The 22169-nt window shown below is 33.4% G+C and overlaps 2 protein-coding genes across 4 annotated transcripts; both read left to right on the top strand.

Annotated features, from left to right (window-relative positions):
* The first annotated feature begins 85 nt into the window (after positions 1–85).
* Positions 86–1797, top strand: LOC128246710 (uncharacterized). The gene is made up of 4 exons (XM_052965065.1): positions 86–179; positions 476–574; positions 658–801; positions 1702–1797. The coding sequence occupies exons 1-4, from the start codon at positions 134–136 to the stop codon at positions 1755–1757; spliced, it is 345 nt and encodes a 114-aa protein (XP_052821025.1). The 5' UTR covers positions 86–133; the 3' UTR covers positions 1758–1797.
* Positions 1798–2084: 287 nt separating this feature from the next.
* On the top strand, positions 2085–17993 carry LOC128203310 (heat shock 70 kDa protein 12A-like). Of its 3 annotated transcripts, none has more exons than XM_052904677.1 (5): positions 2085–2149; positions 13140–13474; positions 15139–15357; positions 15821–15956; positions 16183–17993. In XM_052904677.1, the coding sequence occupies exons 2-5, from the start codon at positions 13163–13165 to the stop codon at positions 17235–17237; spliced, it is 1722 nt and encodes a 573-aa protein (XP_052760637.1). In that variant the 5' UTR covers positions 2085–2149; positions 13140–13162; the 3' UTR covers positions 17238–17993. The 3 variants fall into 3 exon arrangements, with proteins under 3 accessions (XP_052760637.1, XP_052760638.1, XP_052760636.1); XM_052904678.1 differs by lacking the exon at positions 2085–2149 and adding an exon at positions 11295–11442; XM_052904676.1 differs by lacking the exon at positions 2085–2149 and adding an exon at positions 11295–11477.
* Positions 17994–22169: the final 4176 nt, after the last annotated feature.

Raw genomic sequence — 22169 nt, 5'->3', positions numbered from 1 at the left:
CATTAGTTTTGAAAACTTTGAATCGTATATGGATATTTTGAAGAATTTGAGGAATGGAAGTCTAAGCGAAATTGCACTTCCTCTTCAGAATGCCTTAAGATGCTGCTTTGGAAATGACGACTTAGAACTAGAAATGGTTATGAATGATGAGGAGTTATCATTTTGCTTCGAAGACACACGTAATGTTATTTCTCTTTTTAAATACTAAGTCATGATTTCCTTAGTCAATTTTGCTAGAATGTACATTTTATAATAAATTATGCGATACCTTGATCGGACAAGTTTTAACAGTAACATATGGAATTGTTTTTCTATAATTAAAATTCTCTAAGAGCTTTCCGAATATTACACACTCACCGAACGTTCATAAAATTAGAAGTGACTATTTAACAAATCCGTTCCGTGACTATCTACAATGAATAACGTATGTTAGCGACCGCTATCAATTGATATATTACTCAAATGTTTACTTCAGTGGACTGCTTGCAAAATGTATACCACTCTGCAATGCAAACAACAGAAGAGACTCACGAAGATGCTCCTGATTGTGTGGAACTAGGCATGGAGTGTTCTGGTAATCAATCGATCCAATTCAAATGTAATAGTGTTTTTATTTACTTTTTCGTCTTCACGTAAATGTATTCGTTTCGTTTCCAGACACTCCCGGGACCGAACGGTCAGATATTTTCATGTCGACCTTTTACACTGAGCTAGGCAAGAAAAGCGATTTAAAGCTGTCCAAGATTGATGCACACATATGTGGACAGATAATGAAAACTGCCATGGAAAAGATTTCAGCAGGTAAAGGTCATGCAGCTTATATAATTTCAATAATAAAATCTGCTGGAGCTATTATTGTTGGATCATCCTGATTTTTTTAGAATGATTTACTGAATAGTTGTTATTTTGCGTCTAGTAACAAAAAATTGTTACAATTTGTTATAAAGCGTAGGATACTACCATCCTTAATTTTGGAACCTCAATTCAATCAGGAACGGATTGGTAAACATGGTACGTCGTAAAGGACGTATCGCTTCCACCGCTAGACAATTTTTATCAACCAGGTTTTTATATATCGTAGTAATTGACACTTATATATACTAGACATTCCATAGATGTGCAATTGATTGACCAAAAACATAGTACATTCAAACCATCATGACAACTTTTCAATTGTACCATAGTGCCCGAGAAGAATGTTTCAAATTTAATGAAGATTCATTTGTGACATAGAAGGTTGTGAATATAATCCCGACAGAATGTTTTGAACCGTAAGATCCTATAACTCAACAAGAAATATATCCGCAAATATTGTCTCTTGTAAAGTCAGATTATTTTTGAATTCGTTCACCAAAATGGCCCGTTGAAAGTGTAGACAAGACCATGTTGCCAAAAGTTTATTGTATCAGAACCTTTGTTTTAGAGGAAAAATTGTTTCCTGATTGTATTGTAAAGCTACAAAGGAGCTGTATCTTAGCACTCTTTTATCTCAATTTTCTAAACTTACATCAAATGAGTAAGGTGCATTGATTCATAATTAAGTTGTTACGCCAAAATGATTGTTTTTGAAGCGTTTAACATGTCACTCGGGAACAAATATTCTCAAAGCGTATTCCAATTGTTACTGTGCCAAATTTATGCAATTGTTGAATGTTGCCAGGTTATAAATTTTACATTTTTCATACCGTTGATTCTAACAAGGAAAAGGTCAGGGACTGGCGTCTGCAGCTGGAACAAAAGGAGAGATAACTCGTTAAACAAAACAGTCTGTCAAAACCAAAGAAGAATTCATTTCGATTTTTTAAAGTTTGATATTCGATATAAGTGTGTGGAAGCAACAACAAAATCGTGTCATTCGTATTACAAATAGGAATGATGTCGTTAATCCCTTTGTTTAAAAAAATCTTAAAATTGTGCTGAAATTTTTGATTGGATTTAAAATTAAATGATTTCTCCTGAACAATGTCATGTTGGTATTATTTTAAACCCGTTTTTCATCCAGGAAAAGATAAGCAGGAGGATTTGCCTTTGATAGCTGCAGAAGAATTGGTCATTCGTTCAATGAAACAGTCGGGCCGAATCGTCGACGAAGCCCATTTGCAGCAATGTAATTCAACTAAACACTCGTCCGAGGATAGTTTGCCGAAAGGTAATTAATGAGAATAGTGCTTTTGTCTCCCAATGTTTATGTTTTCTCCCAACGTACGCCCTCTATCGTGTAACACAACGAATCCGACCTGAAGGTTTTAATATCCTTCTATAGTGCCCCTCATTTGGCTAGGATATTCCATTATCCATTTTCAACTGTCAATCTTCAATATATCTTAAAACGGGACGGACAGTGCTACTAGTTTGCGATGGAACACATGAGCGGATGGAGCCGACGACGGTAAAGAGGAATCGCCCCTGCGACTATTAAATTGCTTATTCATTGTTTAGTTTAGTACAAAATAAACAAAATCTTAAAAGTTGACAATTCAAGCAATAGCAAACTATTTCTCTATCGATATTTTTTTTATTAAATAGGAGCAAATATACGATGATTGCTAATTAAAAGTATCTAAAACTACCAAAGTTTCAACAATTGTTTCACTTTTATTTTAAAGGTGGAATAACTCAAGCATGGAAATAACGCGTTTTTCCGAGCTAATAGCTCGGCAAACCCCTCCTCCACGTTTGATGAGTGATATGTTAATGTTATCTCTTCGTGGATACAACAGACTGATTATAATTGTTCGATCCATATAAACTTTATATCATTTTTCGAAATGAATCGGTACATCTTTACATCCCTATCTCTGACATTTCCCGATATCCGCAAAACGTTTCATCCTCCGTTCATTTCCTCCACATTGCACAGCTCCGGCAGCAATTTGTTTTCATTAGCCAGCTACAATGACCATTCTTTATTTTCTCTATTTTCACCATCGTCTGCAATATCGCTTCATTATTCCTCTTATTCTATATTATTTAATGAAGCAGTCAATAATAATTTACCAGTATTTTTGGATGATGGACAGACACAGATATGTCTCATACATGATTATCCCAATTCCGTTGCTCTCATGGTCTCTCCTGCAATCTCGGTCGAAGGATTGCGTTATTACAGAGAACGCATGCCGCAAAGAACTGTCGCTGTGATAATTTTTGACGCCGACCTTGTCGCGGTATATTCTCTGTGCAGGTCCTTGGTCTTGGCAAATCTCTTCTCCGGATGGTAGTGCCACCTTCAACTTCTTCAATAAATTGCTCAACTAGATGTGTCATCTCTATCACATAATGTATCAGCAATTTCAATCAGAAGATTTTATAACAAATACCCTAATATAGGTCAGACATAGCGTTATGAGATTCTTTTTTTTTCACATATCTCCGTTCAGCGTGTGAAGCAACGGCGTATTTTGCGACAAACTGGAATACATCGTGCCTTTCTATCATTAAAATTTGAACGGACTCCTTCATATTGTCAACAGGTATCACTTAATATTGTTATTCGGCTTAATTATCGTGGTCGTTCTCTTTGAAAAGTGTATAGACTTCAACCTTTGTGGCAGTCTGAAGCAAGCTAATGTTGAATGCCCGAAAGCTTTGGCCTACTTCTAGCTACGATGCCGTAACGCCTTTGTTGACTGTTAATCGAAAACATGTGTTTTGACATTCTGTATTGAGTCGCTAGAGTTTAATTTCCGGTTTTGTTCTTCGGGCCTACTATTTCTCTCTCTCGAAACATTTTGTTCTCATATTTTTGCTCGTGTTTTTTGCATCTGTTCTCTATCGTGTTATCATATTGTAACAGTTCGGACACCCTTCATTCCCATGCGTTCTGCTATTGATACCATTTTGTGAAACATATGTTTACCTCCACAATTTTGTTACCCTCGACTGAGTTCGAAACCCTACAAGAAAATGTATTAACAGCAAAATTCGTGTGTCGGAATGAATGGTCGAATAGTTTGAATATTTATGCAAAATGCTACAGAAACAAGTTCAGTAGCAAAATGTTTAAACATAAACCCCGTTTGATGGCACTGGGTAAACGCCAAAGGCAAAGCACATAAAATCACAATCAAGAAACATAGAAGAACAGCACAAACTCCACAAACAGCACAATAAAGCACATGAAGATTATCATGTTAAGGTGATATTGAATACAGACATTTGAAAATCATGTTCTTCCTGATGACTGTTAATAAGACATTCTAATCTAAAACTTAATGTGGACGCCAATCCATATTTTTTTTAATTTAAAGCCGTCTTAATGAAATGTTAAGAAGTTCGTTAAGTGATTGACTCATCCGCACGATGGGGCGACATATACTGTTCTATCTTAGAATGCCTTAACCATTGACAGTACACAACGTCAGCAAAAAAACGCTAAACACTTACACAAGTGCTTGCAATAATATTATTTTAAAGTTTTCAGTTTCAATTTTAGACTAATGTCATAAGATGTTTTTCTATTGCTCAATGGTTGTTTTGGTGGATTTACCTTTCAGCTGAGAAAAATCATATAACTGTTGATAGTGTATATGTACTCCATATGCTAGCAGAATACTGTAATAAGAAAGATAAATTGTTCTGTGTTTTTATAGATTTTAAGAAAGCATTTGATTCGGTCTGGCGTGCTGGCCTCTGGCAAAACTTAGTAAATATAAATGGAAAACTAGTTTCAGTTATTAAGAATATGTACCAAGGTATTAAATTTTGCCTATTGTTGATTTTTTTTTAACTGTAGAAGAGGCTTACGCCAAGAAGAAAATTTATCGCCTGTTTTGTTTTCTCTCTTTCTGAATGATTTAGAGCATTATATGTTAGGTGGAATTACTCCCAGTGTGAATATTGATGATGATAACCTAGATGTGTATCTTAAACTTGTTGTACTTTAATATGCTGATGATACAGTTGTCCTTGCAAAGAATGAAAACGATTTTGTATTGAAATATTAAACTGTTAGATCAAAGGTTTGAAGTTGTAGAAACTTTTAAATACCTTGGTGTTATATTATCAAAAAATAGAAAATTTGCAAATGCCAACAAAACATGCTGTTAATCAAGCGAGAAAAGCTCTTTTTAGTCTGTATGTTAAAATAATAAATTTAGATTTACCAATTGATTTCCAATTGAAATTGTTTGATAATACTGTTGCACCTATTTTGTTATATGGTTGTGAAGTGTGGGGATTTGGAGACCTTAGCACAATCAAACTGATTGTATGAAGCATATTTTAAATGTAAAGAAAGGCACACCTCATGTTATGCTGTATGGCGATCTAGGTGATCTAGGTAGATTCCCACTAAGTATTGTTATTAAATAACGGATTATAGGATTCTGATATAAACTTACTCACAATAACTACAAGTTACCGTCGATATTGTATAAACTACTTTATAATGAGTCAATTAGAAACAATAGGCATTATATGTGGCTAGACAATGTTAAGAATATTTGTGATGAATGTGGACTTAGTTTTATATGGCAAAACCATCACTTTGACGGTGCAAGGAATATTTGTTGAATCTTGTTGAAAATTCGCTAAATGATCAATGCAAGCAGTCTTGGAATAGTACTGTAAATGAGTCTCCAAAGTGTTACAATTATAGGATTTACAAAACGGATCATAAGTTTGAAGATTTTTATAGTTTAATTCCAGAAATGTTTATCCAGCCGCCCATCAATTCAGACTTTGCATGGTATTTAAAGAAATGAAAATGTACTTGATAACTTAAATGACATTGCGATGAATTTCATTACATTTTGAAGTGCACCCACTTTGCAAATGAAGAAGAAAATATTTACCAGCTATTCATAAAAATGATGTCAATATAATATATTTCCAAAGGATAATGTGTGAGGATGATTATGAAAAGCTAATACTCACAAGCAAATTCATACCTTTTGTGTTTAGAACATTGCGAAACCCACTGGCAATATAACCTAGTATTTTAAAGATGAGTAGTTCGGCTATAACTTATAATGGTTAAGTGTATCTTATGTCTTTTCAAATTCAAATAAATTATGCTTTAATATCTGACCTCAAAAACTTGGTTCATTAATTGTTTTTTTATATTATACTTATATTATATTATAATGTAATGTCTACCTCTATTCACATGTATAATGTGTTGGGCGTTATAAAAACTGAATCTGAATCAGTTATCCAGGCGACCCAATCAACAATTACTCATTCGATAGTCCATTTATATATCGTTCAAAGCTCCCAATTAAGCAAGCATAATAAATAGATGTTTTGAGAGCTAAGGAAGATTTAATCAGATTTTTCTTTTCAAAAACCATTTGCCTGTTTATCACAAAAGATTTACAACATTATGAATGAATTCAAGTGCAAACTGTTTGACACTACCCAAAAACAGTTTGTTATTTCTTAAAAAAACATATTTGCATCTTTAAAAAAAAAGTCACTAATTGTATATCTCCGTTTTTAAAATGTATCATTAAGAAGCGACCGGGCATTGGCTAGTTGGTTGATTTGATGATTAATTGATTTATAGGTTGATTACCCCTATAATTTCCAATTGCATCAAGTGAAATGATACAAGCTTGTACCGCTGCCAACTTATTAGGAACAAGGGTCAAAACGTCATATACCATTCAATCGTTTACTGGTTTCATTATTAAATGACTTCAAGTTATAGGTTTTGCACTTTCAAATGTCTATAAAGTATAAATTACTGTTCAGTATAATATGCTGCGCCGCTGACCAACAAGCTGATATATATTTGATAAAAATATGTAAACTGTTTCGTCAACGCTTTAAAATTAGATCTAAAATACATGATATAGTTATACGTATGAATTGAATCATTCTTTTCTTAATCATATATATTAATTAGTTATGTAACTTTACCTAGACCTGGAAGATAATGTTCTAGAAACGTAATGTAGACACTCAATACAAATACGTGTCAGATAATTTATTAAGCTACCCCCACTTAACAAACCCGCCACTCATGAACTTGGCATTTTCAGAAATATTACATTATATTCTTTATTTCCTCCGCTTTTTAATCGGGAGATTCAATACAAAAAATATCGGTGAAACGCTGTGAACAAGCGGTCTATAACAGACGATGATTGATATTACCTTAATAGTTAATAATAGTATAATTACTTACCACTGCCCATGCGCACAGACACTAATACATTTGGTGAAATTGGTCATAGGTCACAATGAATTGAATTTCTATATCATTGTTTATACTAATAACAATTTACAAATAGGCAAAACACATGCAAACGCAGGAAAGGACGAATTCTTAGACACACCAATAACGGTATGCAATACAATTTCTCATTAACAGCCTAAACCTCTGTAGCGAAAATACACGGACACGCAAAGTGAACGCAGATGTGAAAGAAATGCATTTTAAAATTGTTTGTAACTTTATTTTGAATTCGCAAAATAGGATGTGAATTAACTACTCATAACAAAAAACTTGTTTACCTTACAACTGAACAATCTTCAGCAGCAAAGATAATATTCAGCAAAATATTTTAAGTGCAGTTTAAAACTAGTATTAAGTGCTATGTCAGCAAACTCAAGATGATCGATCGATCGATTGATTGTTTGATTGATTGATTTATGATTGATTGATTGATTAATTAATTAATTGATTGATTGACTGATTGATTGAATTATTGAGTGATTGATTAATTAATTAATTGATTGATTAATTAATTGATTGATTGATTTTGATTGATTGATTGATTGATTGATTGATTGATTGATTGATTGATTGATTGATTGATTGATTGATTGATTGATTGATTGATTGATTGAATACCCTATAGTGTTTAATCGCAACACATGAAACTACACAATGTTGACGTGTCGCTCAAATTAATGGGAACAAGGATAAACACGTACATTGTTCATAGAAACTTTTATTGGTTGTTTTATTCATTGATTTCAAGTTATAGTTTTCAAATGGCTTCACTTTTCAATGATTGTTTACAGATAAGGAAGTAGATTACTTTCTAAAATTGACAATCAAAATATTGCAATGCCGACTAGCTGATCATAACGAGCTAAAAGGTAAAATATTTTGTTGGCGCAATAAAATCTTTGCAAGATCTAAAATCAATGTTTATTAGTATGAGTTTAATTATTTTTCACAAATGTGTATGCTATTCAATTATTTAATGTTTGATTTATATAACCTTTAATAATTATACCCGGAAGTAGTTGTGAGTTTCAATGTACACTTATGTAATGAAGGCACTAAAATACAAATATTCGGGAAACCATTGTCTCTTCAACTTACGAAACCTCAGCTCATAAATATCTATTGTTAGAATTGCAAAACCGATATAATTGTAATAATAGTGTATGTTAACCCATGACGTCATGCGAACGCATTTACACACTGCAAACGCTAATGGATTTGGTGGGATCGTTTAAAGGTCACAACTCATTAATTGTTTAATTTCACCACAGATTCATATTTATTTATTAATTTACTAAATGATTTTCAAATTAATGTAGATAATGACAATATTTTATTTTACAATTCGACGAAATAATGTGTACACAGATATGATGAATTAACCATGAATAACATCATATTAAGTACGTGATGCAATATAATGTCGCAAAAGCAACCTGTATTTGAAACGAAATTACATAAGCAAGCCCGTGTAAGAAATGCACCCAACTATTTTCAAACTGTTTTCAATTTTACTTACAATTTGAAATTGTGCAATAACCACTTACTGATTTAGCAAATACACTATCTACAGTTGTATAGATAAGACGTAGCAATATTTCTTAAGTTCACTGTGACACTTGTTTGAAGTGTTTGCCATCATACTTTTTAATATCATAGACACGGTGACATTGATTTATCTTTTAAACAATATTATAAAGTGATTTGTTGTTTAGTTTAAAATATTTCAAGCTGAGCGCCTGATAAATTCTTAATCTTGTTACAAGGACAGCATAATGAATAAGCTGTAATTCACTCATCATCGATACACATATAAAAGGCCTTAGATCATTCTTCCATATATGTTTTATCAATCAATGAACAAAGCTTATTGCAAATGACTTTTAAACAGTTGAATCTAATATATTATTTTATCAGCGCCACAGGAAGCATGCTACAGTTATGATTAACGAGCTTGTGTAACTTGCAATGATATCTGTGTTTACACGATTGTCTTCAGATATACGTGCCATAAGAAGATAAAATATCAGGGAAATTTAATATAACTTAAATAAATAACTTGAATATGCAATTACAATAAAATCAACAAAACAATTGTATCGATACTAATTTATACCGTTTGTGTAGAAAAACAACAGGACCTTTGCTTTGAATTATATATTGACTTCCAATATGACTTAACTGCGAAAAGCCACAAAATGTCAGGAAAAGCCCGCAAGTATACAGTAGTCGTATAACATTAAAAACACAAACTTTGTAGTAATTACTAGAAGAATAAATAAAAACTTTGTAGTAGAAACAGTTGGAATAGTTTTCTTTAACCTCTAAATTTCACTTAATTAAACAATCAAATTTTGATTTAATATACCTAAAAGATATGCTCTATTTATTGTTTCTGCTTTGAATATGTCGTCAAGACATACTAAATAGAATTCAATCCAGTTATTAAATACAATTTTAGTTTTCAGTTATAAATTGCAAGGAATTTTCCAATTCCTTTTATAAAAGGATTACCGCATACGATTGTTATCGTATTCCTGCAAAAGATGTTGCCATATGATCCATTAGCAGGATTTCTGGTTTAATGAACAGTTCAAATTTTACCTTTGGTAGAGACATTAAAGGGACTAAACACTAGATGGTCCAAAAATCGGCAAAAACAGTATTTCTTATAGCATAGAATTGACAATGCGAGCTGGGGGCCTATAACACACTAGTTAACATGATTAAAAGAATAAACGCAACATTCATGTTGCTGTCTTATCTGAGGTCCCAGTTTAAAAATAGCGCATACTGGTTTCCCAGTGTAAACCATATTTGTTTATGAGTACATACAATAATAATAATAATAATAATAATAATAATAATAATAATAATAATAATAATAATAATAATAGTAATAATAATAACGTTATTTAAAGAAGGTAACACATTTGGACATAGGCATCATATTATGAAAAACATAACACACGTCTTATTTACAAAGCGGCCTTCTGAAAGAAGAATATAACGCTAGAATTGACAATGCGAGTTAATAGGTGAGAATATAACGCTATTTTAAACTTACTGGGATTTACATGGTAGACAACACAAGTAAATTTCGAAATGGAAAAATGCGCAAAAACTGCGAAAGATGGATGTGTCGTAAGCGATGTGATATACAGAAAGCATGATTCAATGCTTTGTATACAATGATGTCAATTTAATGTACGTTTTTGACAAAAAAACATATATTGCGATGGTATCATCTGCTGACTAGTCCCTTTAAGCTGTCAGTATTTATATGAATTATGTTCAATTTATTACCGTCCTGATTTAAATATACAGGCGGTATTATATTTCAGTTCAGCGGTATTCAATTTCCGAGATACACTCCCACCTTGTATCTATAAATAGGCGATTTTGTGAATTCAATGAATAATATTTATATTGTCTTGATCAAGAAAAAGACTGTAAGAATACGCAACGTGTGATCATTGTGAGCTATTCAATTAAGTGAAAAATAGCATGCAAATCAATTGGCATTGGGTGATCATGTGGACATTCCAAACGATTTTTTTTTAACTTTAAGCAAGGTTTTTCATATTTTATTCTATTTTGCTTAAATACTGATTAAATACGGAAGACAAACATTCGTTTATTCTCAACAAGTAATACCACCTGTAAAGAAAATTAAATGCATGTGAAGCACAGAACTATGATGCATTAGTCTAAAATTATATATAAAAGACATGTTATGACTAAGTACTGACAAAACATTGAATTTTGAAATAATGCCTAAAGGCAAGGAGCATGTGGTGTCTTATAAATTCAATGTTATTTGCATAATTTCTGAAATTTGATTTTCGTGCATGCATATACAGTCGCGGCGTCCTTGCGCCGAACTATGGTTTACAGATGCTTTAATTATTGTCTTTAGAAATACCCCGTAAAGTGAACACAGTACATGTTTCGTGTGGCCTCTACACAATACCATGACAAAAGGCTAAAATGGGGATATAAGCAGTTTTTAATTAGTTATTGGTTTATAAGAGTCTTTATGTCTAAAATTTCAACCTTTGTGGTTCCTTTCAGTGTTTGTTTTCGGAATGATCAATATCTAAACAAATGCACACACTGTATAAGCGAATACAATCTATTGACGAATTCATGCATTCAATCTCATACAAAGAATAGACCTTAGAGCAGGAAGTAGATCATTTTCCAAAATTAACGATCAATAACCGATCACAAATATTACAAAGGCGAATACAAATTGAGTAGGTAGTTATCTCTAACTTAAGGATTGTTGAAGGTAACTTTTTTGTTTCGTTTTTAAACCGACATTATATTCGGTTGAGAGATTTTAAAAAAATATATGTAAAGTTGTTTTAAACCGTCTTGTAAATACATGTATATGTATATACTAAACATGTCGTATTCAGTTCATGATCAATATTCACCAAATAAGAAAGTAGGTTATTGTTCATATTGTTACAACAATATATTTTAACTTTTTTTTGTTCTGCGTTTAAGGAAAGAAAAAACTCTATAGTGATAATTACATTTACCTTGAATAAAACTATCGCATACTTTAAGACGCGTATGCACGTGAGGTGCATTAACATGATAGTGGCGCCAAAATGTCTACTTCGGCATTACATTACAAGTCCATTACAGAAAAGCGGAAATCAAAAAGTCCACCTTGGCCGTTACAAGACCCCAACATTAACTGATAAAGACATGTTAACGTATGAGTGGTCTGTCCATGTTTTTTAATGTTTCGGTTGTACGTATACACTCTGATATTGTGGGAGAAATACATCTAACACATTGGGTAAGGGTTAAACTCGATTAGCAATTAGTACACACTCAACATGAATTAATTATAAGACTAAAAATATTCTGGGTACGAAACTTCATGGTACAAACCGCCTTAGTTTCGCGAACAAAAACATTCCAATTGTTAGCGTATTCAGGCTTAAATTCAAACTCAAGTTATTTCCAGTTTATTATTTATATTCATAAAGTTGCATTTGTAAACATTGCTGCTCAATTATAGGTTTTCTTTCGCAGAGTCAGGCGTTTGTCAAAAATTGAGTAACCTTTGACCTTTACATTCACTGCAAGTTGTTCACCCGGAAGACAGTGGCAACTACTGACTAAGCTGTGATGAATAAAGTGCATTATCACACTGAACGTTTAAACTGGTACACGATTAATCTGAAGAAACTCATTTAACCCCGTACCCCTTTTCAATGCGCATTCACCCGTAGAATATGCGAATTTTGCTTCATAATCAAATAGTGTAATAACTATGTACTTAACAATTGAACATAACTAATTATTGTTGAGCAATTTTGGATTTTGTTCTCATCATAATATTGATAAATACTATCTACGACGGAATCCCCGTGTCCAGAATAATAAAAAAAACAATTTAAAGTTTTAAATAATGCTGGTATGTAGTGGAATCAGGATTTAGAGTGAGTAATATCTTAAGTATACGATGTAAGGGCATATGGACTGTTTTACCAATAATCCTAGGGTCGATTTCATATCAAGGAAAAAAAATTCAACAGTGCATTACTACTATTGAATTTTATTCCTAAAAACGAACTCGTTCCTAAGATTATTGATGGAATGACCACCTGATGTCTGTTTTGAATCAATGTATTCTGGTATGTGTTAGAGTAAGTTCTCAGTAAGGACTCAGAAAGGTAAATGACCTAAGTGAGCGATTATAGGGCCTGGTTGTCGTTTGATCACAAATCCTAGGTTCGATTTAACATCTAGGATAACTTATTAACTGTGCAGTACTGATATCGGATATTACTAGGATTATTGATGGAACGAGTATTTGATGTATTTTTCTTGCCGAGAAAAGGGTAAGAAAAGAAGCAAACACCCCTTTGGTGAGAGGCGGAAACCTTTACCACTAGACCACTCTCATCATCTCCTTTCCCTCTTGATTTAGAGCATAGTGTAGCTTAATCAACCATGGCAAGCAATGCACAAGGCAAGACGCTAATAGTGGCAGCTTTCGACTTCGGAACCACGTACAGCGGTTATGCTTTCTCCTTCCGAGACGATCCTAACAAGATTCAGACAAACCAGAACTGGTACGCAGGAGGTGGGGCTTCAAGATTAGTGTCACTGAAGACGCCTACATCCGTCCTACTAAATTCTGAGGGAGGGTTTGATAAATTTGGTTTCGAGGCCGAAGACAAGTACGCAACCCTAGCTGAAGATGATGAGCACCATGGCTGGAGGCTTTTTCGGAGATTTAAGATGGTTCTGCATAGCAATAAGGTAAATTAATAATAAACAAAAAATGTGTTGAATTGATAAAAATAATTGATGTTAGCCCTTTGGTATGTCCACATGAAAGGTACGTAAGTCAACACACTTTGATACCAATAATAATTCACTCTGAATACTGTTACATATACGACATCGTCTGCGAGTCCATTGAATATTTATGCTAAAGGCTACAGAAACAAGCTCAGTAGCAAAGAGTTTAAAAATAAACCCGGTTTAATGGCACTGTGTAAACGCCAAAGACATAGAACACAAAAAACACAAACAAGAAACATGGAAGAACAGCACAAAACTCCACAAGCAGCACAGTGCATACATACTATATATAAAAAACTAGATATGTTTATCAAGGATTGTTAGGTACCGCCTTGGAACGGTCAGTAAAATGTAAATTTACTGGGGGTTTAAACCAGTCTGCGTGCACAACCTCACTCTAATCCCAACAATCCTGAATAAAGTTATAACGTAAATGGTTGAACGTCAAATTTCTAGGTGTTTCTTTCACATTTGATTTCCTAGTTTTTGCCATAATCTCGTTTAAAAAAGGACCTCTTTAATTGTCTATTCATATCTAAAAAACTAGGTGTGTTTATCAAGGATTGTTAGGTACCGCATTGGAACGGTCAGTAAAAGGTAAATTTACTGGGGGCTTAAACCAGTTTAAGTGCACAAACCTCACTCTTATCTCAACAATCCTAAATAAAGATAAAACACAAAAGGTAAATCTTATCAAAGTATGCATTAACTTGAGGAAACTTAACAATAGCACAAATAATAATAAACTTATAGGTAAACCCCAAGTACTTCTATGGTAAGAGATCCCAACTCTATCTGCAGACGGAGGAATACAATTCAGAGCACCTAATGCAAAAACTTTTCAAAGATACGATGCAATCACACACAGTCTGCCTTTTAAAATAAAAGGTTTAACACTGTGTGATCATAAAGTTTCATAATAAAAAGCATCATTGTACTAAAACTGGGAACAAATAAAGAAAACATTATTAAAAATAAAAGCGACATGTATTAGCTAATCTTCCAAATGATTTTTTAAAGCATTCAAATTATCATTAAAAATCAAATTGAATAGAGCGAGTGGATAACAAAATATTTATAACAGTGTACAAAATTAGAAAAAAAATAAGAACAAACAAAATAACAGCAGTGTCTGCCCGTTTATGTTTCATTATATTTTGGAAAAAAAAACATGCCACTTTTACCTCTGTATGACTCATTTTCGCAGATAACGTCACATTTTATTTCACACCATCATAAATACATTTGGAAATGCAGGGACACGCAAAGTAGCCAAACACAAATTAAATGATGTTCTTGTGTAGAGGAATGAGGTTCAAGGACTAATACACAATTTACGATTTAAGGAAAACGTATTGTAACGTCATACTACAACAAACACATATTACATTGATTTTAAAATATTCTAATCTATACATAATCGGGCTTCCGCGTTTGATTAAGGCTGGGAAAAAAACTATTTACAAAAATTCAACCATTCATTTTTCGCAATATTTATCATTTAGAGCAAAAAAGCATGTGAGCGTAAAAAGTGCCATTATTAACGTAAATATGACAATGTGTAGGTGTTTAAAAAGTTATACCACTTATTTAGATTTCAAAAGTATTGTCATCTTCAGCACTTGACGAAAGACGTTACGGTAGATGACTTTTGTGGAGAACAAATGACGGCTTTCCCATTGTTTGTCATGTCAATCAAGTACCTGAGAGAACACCTGCTTACGGCAGTTACCACGCAAAAGATAGGAATCGAGGAAACGGATATACTGTACGTGTTGACAATTCCGGCTATCTGGGAAGACAATGCCAAGAGATTTATGAGGGACGCGGCTATAGCAGTAAGGAGATTTCTGTATTGTTTGTTCTAGTACGTACACACCACTTAGAGTCAACTGGCACAATAATGATCTGTCCGATGATGTTTATCAAATGAGGTTCATTCACCTTCGTGTAATCACTGGCCTGTCATTATAGTTCACTATGGACTTAATTGGTAAATGAACTGTTTCATATTATAACGAACAAATTACATTTGTTTAAAAATCCCTTTTATAAATGTTATTTATATATTCCTTAGATTAAACCGAACAAGTGAATTAGACTCTTTTAAGTATAAACGTTCATTATTAAAAAAATCATTCAGGGACAAGTATCAGTGAATAGTATGTGTATCGAAGTATTTACATTGAATTTGAATTTGAATATTTTGTTTTCTGAAAGTGAATTGTGACATACTTTGTAATACGTGAAAAGTCTGAATGCATTAACATAATTATGCTGATGTGAAACTTTGTTGTAAAGGCTGGAATAGACCCAAACCGCCTTAAGCTGGCCTTGGAGCCGGAGTGTGCCTCGATCTGGTGTGAGACGCTGGGCATGGACGTCAAGGGTGCTGTAGCGTTTCAAGGATCACAGTACATGGTGGTCGATCTTGGAGGTAGGAAACACTGATTAAACACTGATTAAATGTTAAAGTAGTATACTGTAAAAACAGCATGTTGTTACAATTATCCCTCTGTTGCTTTTTAGTTTAGGTTATTGTTACAAATTACTTATAAATTTAATTACAATTAAGTCATCTTTTAATAGTGTATTAAGTTTAAGCAAGTAACCTATACCTAAGATAAATAATCAAATACATTTATCTTTGTATTAACTTTCAGGAGGCACCGCAGATATATCTGTTCATGAAAGAAAACCAGATGGAACCCTTAAGGAAATACACAAAGCCAGTGGGGGACCATGGGGAGGCATCTATGTGGATGAAAATTACATGAAAATGTGGAAAGAACTTTTTGGAGAAAAAGCTCTCAACGACCTCCGAGAGAATGAAATGAATGATTATTTCGACATCACTCGGGAATTTGAACATAAGAAACGGTCATTTGACACTGACAAAACAAAGCAGATAGTTGTTCGTATTTCTGCTTCGCTGAGGGATCTTTCAGAAAAGTATTCTTCCGAATCTTTAGAGGAACGAATTGCATCCTTAAAAGTGCGGGAACATGCCATCACCACAAGAGGCAAAGACAAGTTAAAGATTGATACAACAATTGTCCTATCATGGTTTAAAAGACCGATCGATCTGCTGATCCAGCATCTGAAGACTCTTTTAGCTGAACCAAAGATAAAAAGCGTGCGTACCGTTATTCTAGTTGGCGGTTTCGGTGAAAGTCCGTACGTTCAGGAGAGAATCAGGAATGAAATTGCCGGCGTGAGACTGATCGTTCCTGCAGACGCGGGCCTCGTTGTGTTAAAAGGCGCCGTTAGGTTTGGACACAACCCCACTATTGTCTCTTCAAGGATCATTAAATACACGTATGGTACAAGTGTGAATGTCACGTTTAATGAAAAGAAGCATCCCGAGGAAAGGAAGGTTTGGATAAATGGAGAGTGGCAAGTGCCTAATTATTTCAAAGTGTACGCGCGGGTGAACACACAGGTGAGAGTAGACAAACAAATGACCAGGAAAAGCTGTCCTTACGGCGGAAAATCCCTTTTATCGGTCTACAGGACGACAAATGAAAACCCTGAGTACACAACAGAAGATGGGTGTGAACTTCTCGGTGAAATTGAACTTGAGAACAGCATGGACATTCCTTTCGAAAAACAGATATGTGAAGACACGTTTATGTTTGGGGATACGGAGCTGCTGGTAAAGACAAAGAACACTGTCACAGGGAAAGAGGCGTTCATGACATTTGAGTGTTTCAAATAAATAGTTTGCCAGACGATGACTGTGAAACGGAACATTGGCGTTCACATACGGATGTGATAAAATCTGTTAGCGTTTAAGACGTTTCACAAGACTATTTTAAAGAACGTTTCGTTTTTTTTTTGTTTATTCATATTTGATTATACATATAAGTACTACGGTTTTATATATGTGAATACATTTTAGACATTTTTAAAATATCTATTTTCTGTTTTAAAAATGCATAAAATGTTAAACACACATACTTCGGATGGAATCTTGTCATTATATACAACTATTATGTGTTTCATACCTGTTTAGTTGGACAGCATACAAATAATACCATCATTTATAAATTAATCCCGACACCAAACTTCGTATATTGCAAATAATGCATGTATTTATATTTAGAAGAGTTTGTAAAGGCGTGCATCTTGAGAAGCTGTAGTATTTTTACGATAACGTATCTGTTTATACATTATTGAACAAATGATGTGTTTCATAGTTATGGTACCTGTTTCTCCGTACAGCAAACAAATATTATCTTGCTAAAATGAATGTTATTAAACATGGAATAGTTTGTCAAGTTGTTTATCATTAAAAGAGTTTGGTTTTAGTTATGGAGATGTAGTTCTTTAGTGACTTTATTTAAAAAAAGAAAGACCATTAAAGCAATACAACTTTTTATGAAGTATGAACATCTGGAATCAATTCGATTCATTAACTTCAGAATAAGGGATTACTGTACAGAATTCATTCCATAGTGTAGTTATTTTAATATTTGATGTTTGTTTCAAATCTGCAAATAATAAAGATATGTATGCTTTTTTTCATGTTGCTCGTATATTTTCATGAAATGAAACGGGAAATCTAAATGAGGGAGAAAAGCTAAACAAAAATATGTTTAAGGTATTCCTTTATAATATTTGAATGATTCAAAGGTTAAACAATCATGGGGTCATTTCTACATATAGAGCCCATTGCGTAGTTCAATCCTTTACTAGTCGCTATCTTTACATTTAGGAGCAGTATGGGCACATATATAAGTGGTGGTTCAGAGTGCTGACAGGATATTTCAACATCGATTTGAAGATAAAATTATGGATGCAGTTGGCTTTACTTGTAACAACATGTAACTTCTCAGACAAGGCCCTGCGTGGTTGGTTCACCAAACTGAAGATCCCGATTGAAATAATATACGCTTAAACCATCTAAATTTATATCATTCATACCTGACTTAAAAGCTACATTGTTTGAGAAGCTATTTGCAGAAAATGTGTAACAAACTGATTTGCCTTACTTACGTTTTACCCATAACCTGGCACTCACGACCTGATGACATGTCGTGATAGTTGGAGATTCGGAATAAGACTTTTAATTGTATAATTTAATACATGTTATGCTAAAGTATTGACATTTTTAGTTTAGACGTTTCTATGTTTTAACAAATCTTTTTTTGAAACAATACGAAATACATCTTGGAAAGTGTCTTTGGCAAGTTTTTGACGCTTAAAACGAGTTTGTATTCGAGATTTATTTGTGAAAGAGTATGGGTGACCAAAGAACTTAAGAATCAAGGTGACCTAAACTTTGCCTTTACCTGCTTTGAGAATATATTGAAGGTAAATTGAGTTAAAATCCAATTCAGTTATACAATTTTAATATGATATAATAACTGGAATACCTGCTATGTTGAAGTTGAATAGCAATGGTATTGATCTGGTACCTGTAAATATAAAATTGTGTGAAACAAATGCTTTTGAAACATATGAACACATATGTTCTTACAAACATATACCTTTTTAAAACAAGTTTAAGTTAATGCTTGAAACAGTTGAAGTGAAATTATATAGCATACCGCAATGCTATCTAATTAATCCCCCGCTACGGAGTGGTGATGGGTTTATAGAAATGCACTTCGTCCGTCTGTCTGTCTGTCTGTCCGTCCGTCCGTCTGTCTGTCCGTCCGTCCGTCTGGTTGTAAGATTTCGTGTCCGCGCTATAACTTACTTATGCATTAATGGATTACCATATTACTTGGTTTAAATGTTGTCTTCATTAAGACGATGTGCAGTGACCTTGACCCGAGTCCATACCTCAAAGGTCTAGGTCACTCGAGACATTTAAATGTCGGAGTACACATGATCGTGTCCGCGTTATAACTTTCTTATGCATTGATGGATTACCATATTACTTGGTACAAATGTTGCTCTTATTGAGACGTTGTGCAGTGACCTTGACCCGGGTCCATACCTCAATGGTCAAGATCACATATGACATTTAAAGGTCATAGTACACATGCTTGTGTTCGTGCTTTTTACATTAAGCAGTGTAGGTATATCAATTCTTACTGGATTTATTGACCTTATACTTTTGATGTACTTTTAGCAACAATAACTGAATTGATCCAAGAACTCGAACCAATTGTAGTTTGTGCCAGTAATCCATCATTAAGTTTTGGGTCCATATTATGACAAGTCTAAATAGAGGATAAGATATAAATGTGAATGGAAAGAGTTAAACAAGTTGCACAGATTGATACTTAACGAACTCTACCAAGCGTTATCATTATGTGCAACAAGCTTAATATAAAAAAACAAAACAATGGACACTAATGTGATAATATATTTATAACATGTGTTTTGTCTTCAAAAGCAGTAAAACAATGTTATGACGTCATCACAATATATATGTATCACTTTATCGAAAATACTTAAGGCTTGCTATTTCATCGATGTTATAAATCAAGGACTCATTTTCCTTCCTATTTTTAGCCAAAATAACCTTGACATTGATCTAACATACACTACACACACTATGAAAAACTTTAACAAATATCCTTTTTTAATATGTTCAAATATCCAAGAATATTTTGGTTACCGATCAAACAACTTGTATTTCCTATATAACCACTCTTGACCAGTGGTTGTGTACACTTTTGGTCAGATTCAACGTACCAGTCAGGTTGCGAGAAAAACATAATATACTAAAAGACAACGGAGGGGGATATAGCCGTCCTTTGGACTGCCTTGTTACATATTGGTCAAGCATTTCATCCGAATTAAAACACCATGATCCAGACGTTTTTCCAATAATAATAATCAGATATTTCGAACATGATAACAAAACTGTATTGCTTATGTGGTACTAATAGCTAGACTCCTAAAGTATGAACAACGATGGGACAGGGACTTTCCTTAGTTCGTTAGGCTCCAGCCAAGTCGACGAACGTTGCTCTTTGAAACTCAACACATTCGTCTCCACGCCGGTTATAGCATATATTTCATCTACCGTTAGTGGAAAGATAAGTATGCAAACACTAAGAAAATAGTGCAATATGTTGTTGATAAATGCAAATCAAACACGTGTTTCTCAACACACTTCTCCTTCATCGGGTAACAAGTTTAACTGTTTAATGAGTTACAACTTACATGGTAATCACAACTAGCTAGCTACAGAACAAAAATACTTCCTCTTTGTAATCGAACAGACGGATATATCATTGGGATAAGTAGGAATCAGAATTAAGACTGACAGCCAGGATAGGAACGGTTGAGGCGGAAAATAGATAGAATTACAAACGTGGGCTCTGGATAAACGGGAAGGGTAGCAAAAAGCCTGATGGTGTCGAACTGAGACAAAATGATGGAAGAAAAGATTGGCATACGTGAAAACGTCAGGCTCCGACGGGAATAATGTTCATGCTGAATGTACATTTATATAAAGTCATACAGTAGCCAAATAAACCAAGACGTTTTACAAATGATTGAGTTTCAGTGTAAGAAGAAGATAAAACATAAAGCACAGTCATTTGAATTAAAATGAAGTAACATGCAAGAAATTGTTGTTATTATTTTCTGCTGATTCAAGATTTAGATTACTAACGGCAGGAATCAGAAACAATATTGTAATAATGCCAGCTGGATGGTTATTAATATTTATCAATGTCCTAAAGAATGAAAACAAATGTTAGTCTGGAATAATGCATGGTGCACTATAGCTTGATCACTTTATAGCAATCCACAGACTAGGTTTGAAATTGTTTGTTAACTAAATTTATACATCTTTGGGCTTGAGTTACAATACTTATTTGTTAGCCATCTTAATTTTAATTTTATCACTCATATATCGTCACAAATTTAAGGTCAACCCCGATGATTTGGGTAAGGCTTAATGTATAAGGTATGAAGATAGTCGTAGACTAATTGCAAAATATATTCAACCGTAAAATGTAAACAAATCCGACCCACATATGTGTGGCTTTTGGATGCATGATGACCCTATATCAGTTTGGTATCATTTGAAAGGGTTTTGTGTGACGGAATATCTAAATAATACTTAAAATACTATAACATTCTTTTCGGCCTTTAAAAATTATAAAAAAGTTCATACATTTAGGATTTCTATAACACGATATAATTTATAAAAGTGTATAGGATATGAATTTCGCATTTGAAGGATTTGAAGCATTAAATGATCGTGCCTTTTTCTTATCATCATATAATTTTGAATCAAGTTCAACATCTTAAACCTGTCAATCAAGAAAAAGATTCATCAGGAAAAGAAGGACAATCACGTGTGTGGTTTGATCCGATCTGAATTCACCTTTTTATGTGCAAACTTGTCATTATCTTCTCTTCAAGAATATGTTAGGCATTAAATAGTGCTTTTCTAAATCGGTACATTTTTGGCACATTTTCTTGTTTTCATCAAGTTATTTAGCAATATTGCGAATCGTCAACAACTACGACAAAGCGTGTCCATGTTACCAAGGTTTGTAACATTTGTGTGTCTACATTTCTAACTCTGGTTTAATGCCAACGATTTCAGAGATATATTAATTTGAGTATGTACATACTTTATAAATGTTATAGACGACTTTAAATAATAAGTCAAATACCTGCACTCAAAGAACACGATTTCATTAATATCTCAGAGATTAAACCTTTTTTTCTG

The sequence above is a fragment of the Mya arenaria genome, chromosome 9 (genome assembly GCF_026914265.1).
Source record: "Mya arenaria isolate MELC-2E11 chromosome 9, ASM2691426v1".
NCBI classification, from domain to species: Eukaryota; Metazoa; Mollusca; class Bivalvia; order Myida; family Myidae; genus Mya; species Mya arenaria.
Note: the sequence above shows the minus strand (reverse complement) of the source record. Positions and strands in the feature narration are given on the sequence as shown.

Bases quoted from the DNA above. Each gene is read 5' to 3' on its own strand.
- LOC128246710 (XM_052965065.1), top strand. From the start codon at position 134: ATGGTTATGAATGATGAGGAGTTATCATTTTGCTTCGAAGACACAC. The intron at 180-475 runs GTAATGTTATTT...TGTTTACTTCAG, and splicing joins ATTTTGCTTCGAAGACACAC to TGGACTGCTTGCAAAATGTA. The intron at 575-657 runs GTAATCAATCGA...TTTCGTTTCCAG, and splicing joins ACTAGGCATGGAGTGTTCTG to ACACTCCCGGGACCGAACGG.
- LOC128203310 (XM_052904677.1), top strand. From the start codon at position 13,163: ATGGCAAGCAATGCACAAGGCAAGACGCTAATAGTGGCAGCTTTCGAC. The intron at 15,358-15,820 runs GTAAGGAGATTT...TTTGTTGTAAAG, and splicing joins TGAGGGACGCGGCTATAGCA to GCTGGAATAGACCCAAACCG. The intron at 15,957-16,182 runs GTAGGAAACACT...ATTAACTTTCAG, and splicing joins CATGGTGGTCGATCTTGGAG to GAGGCACCGCAGATATATCT.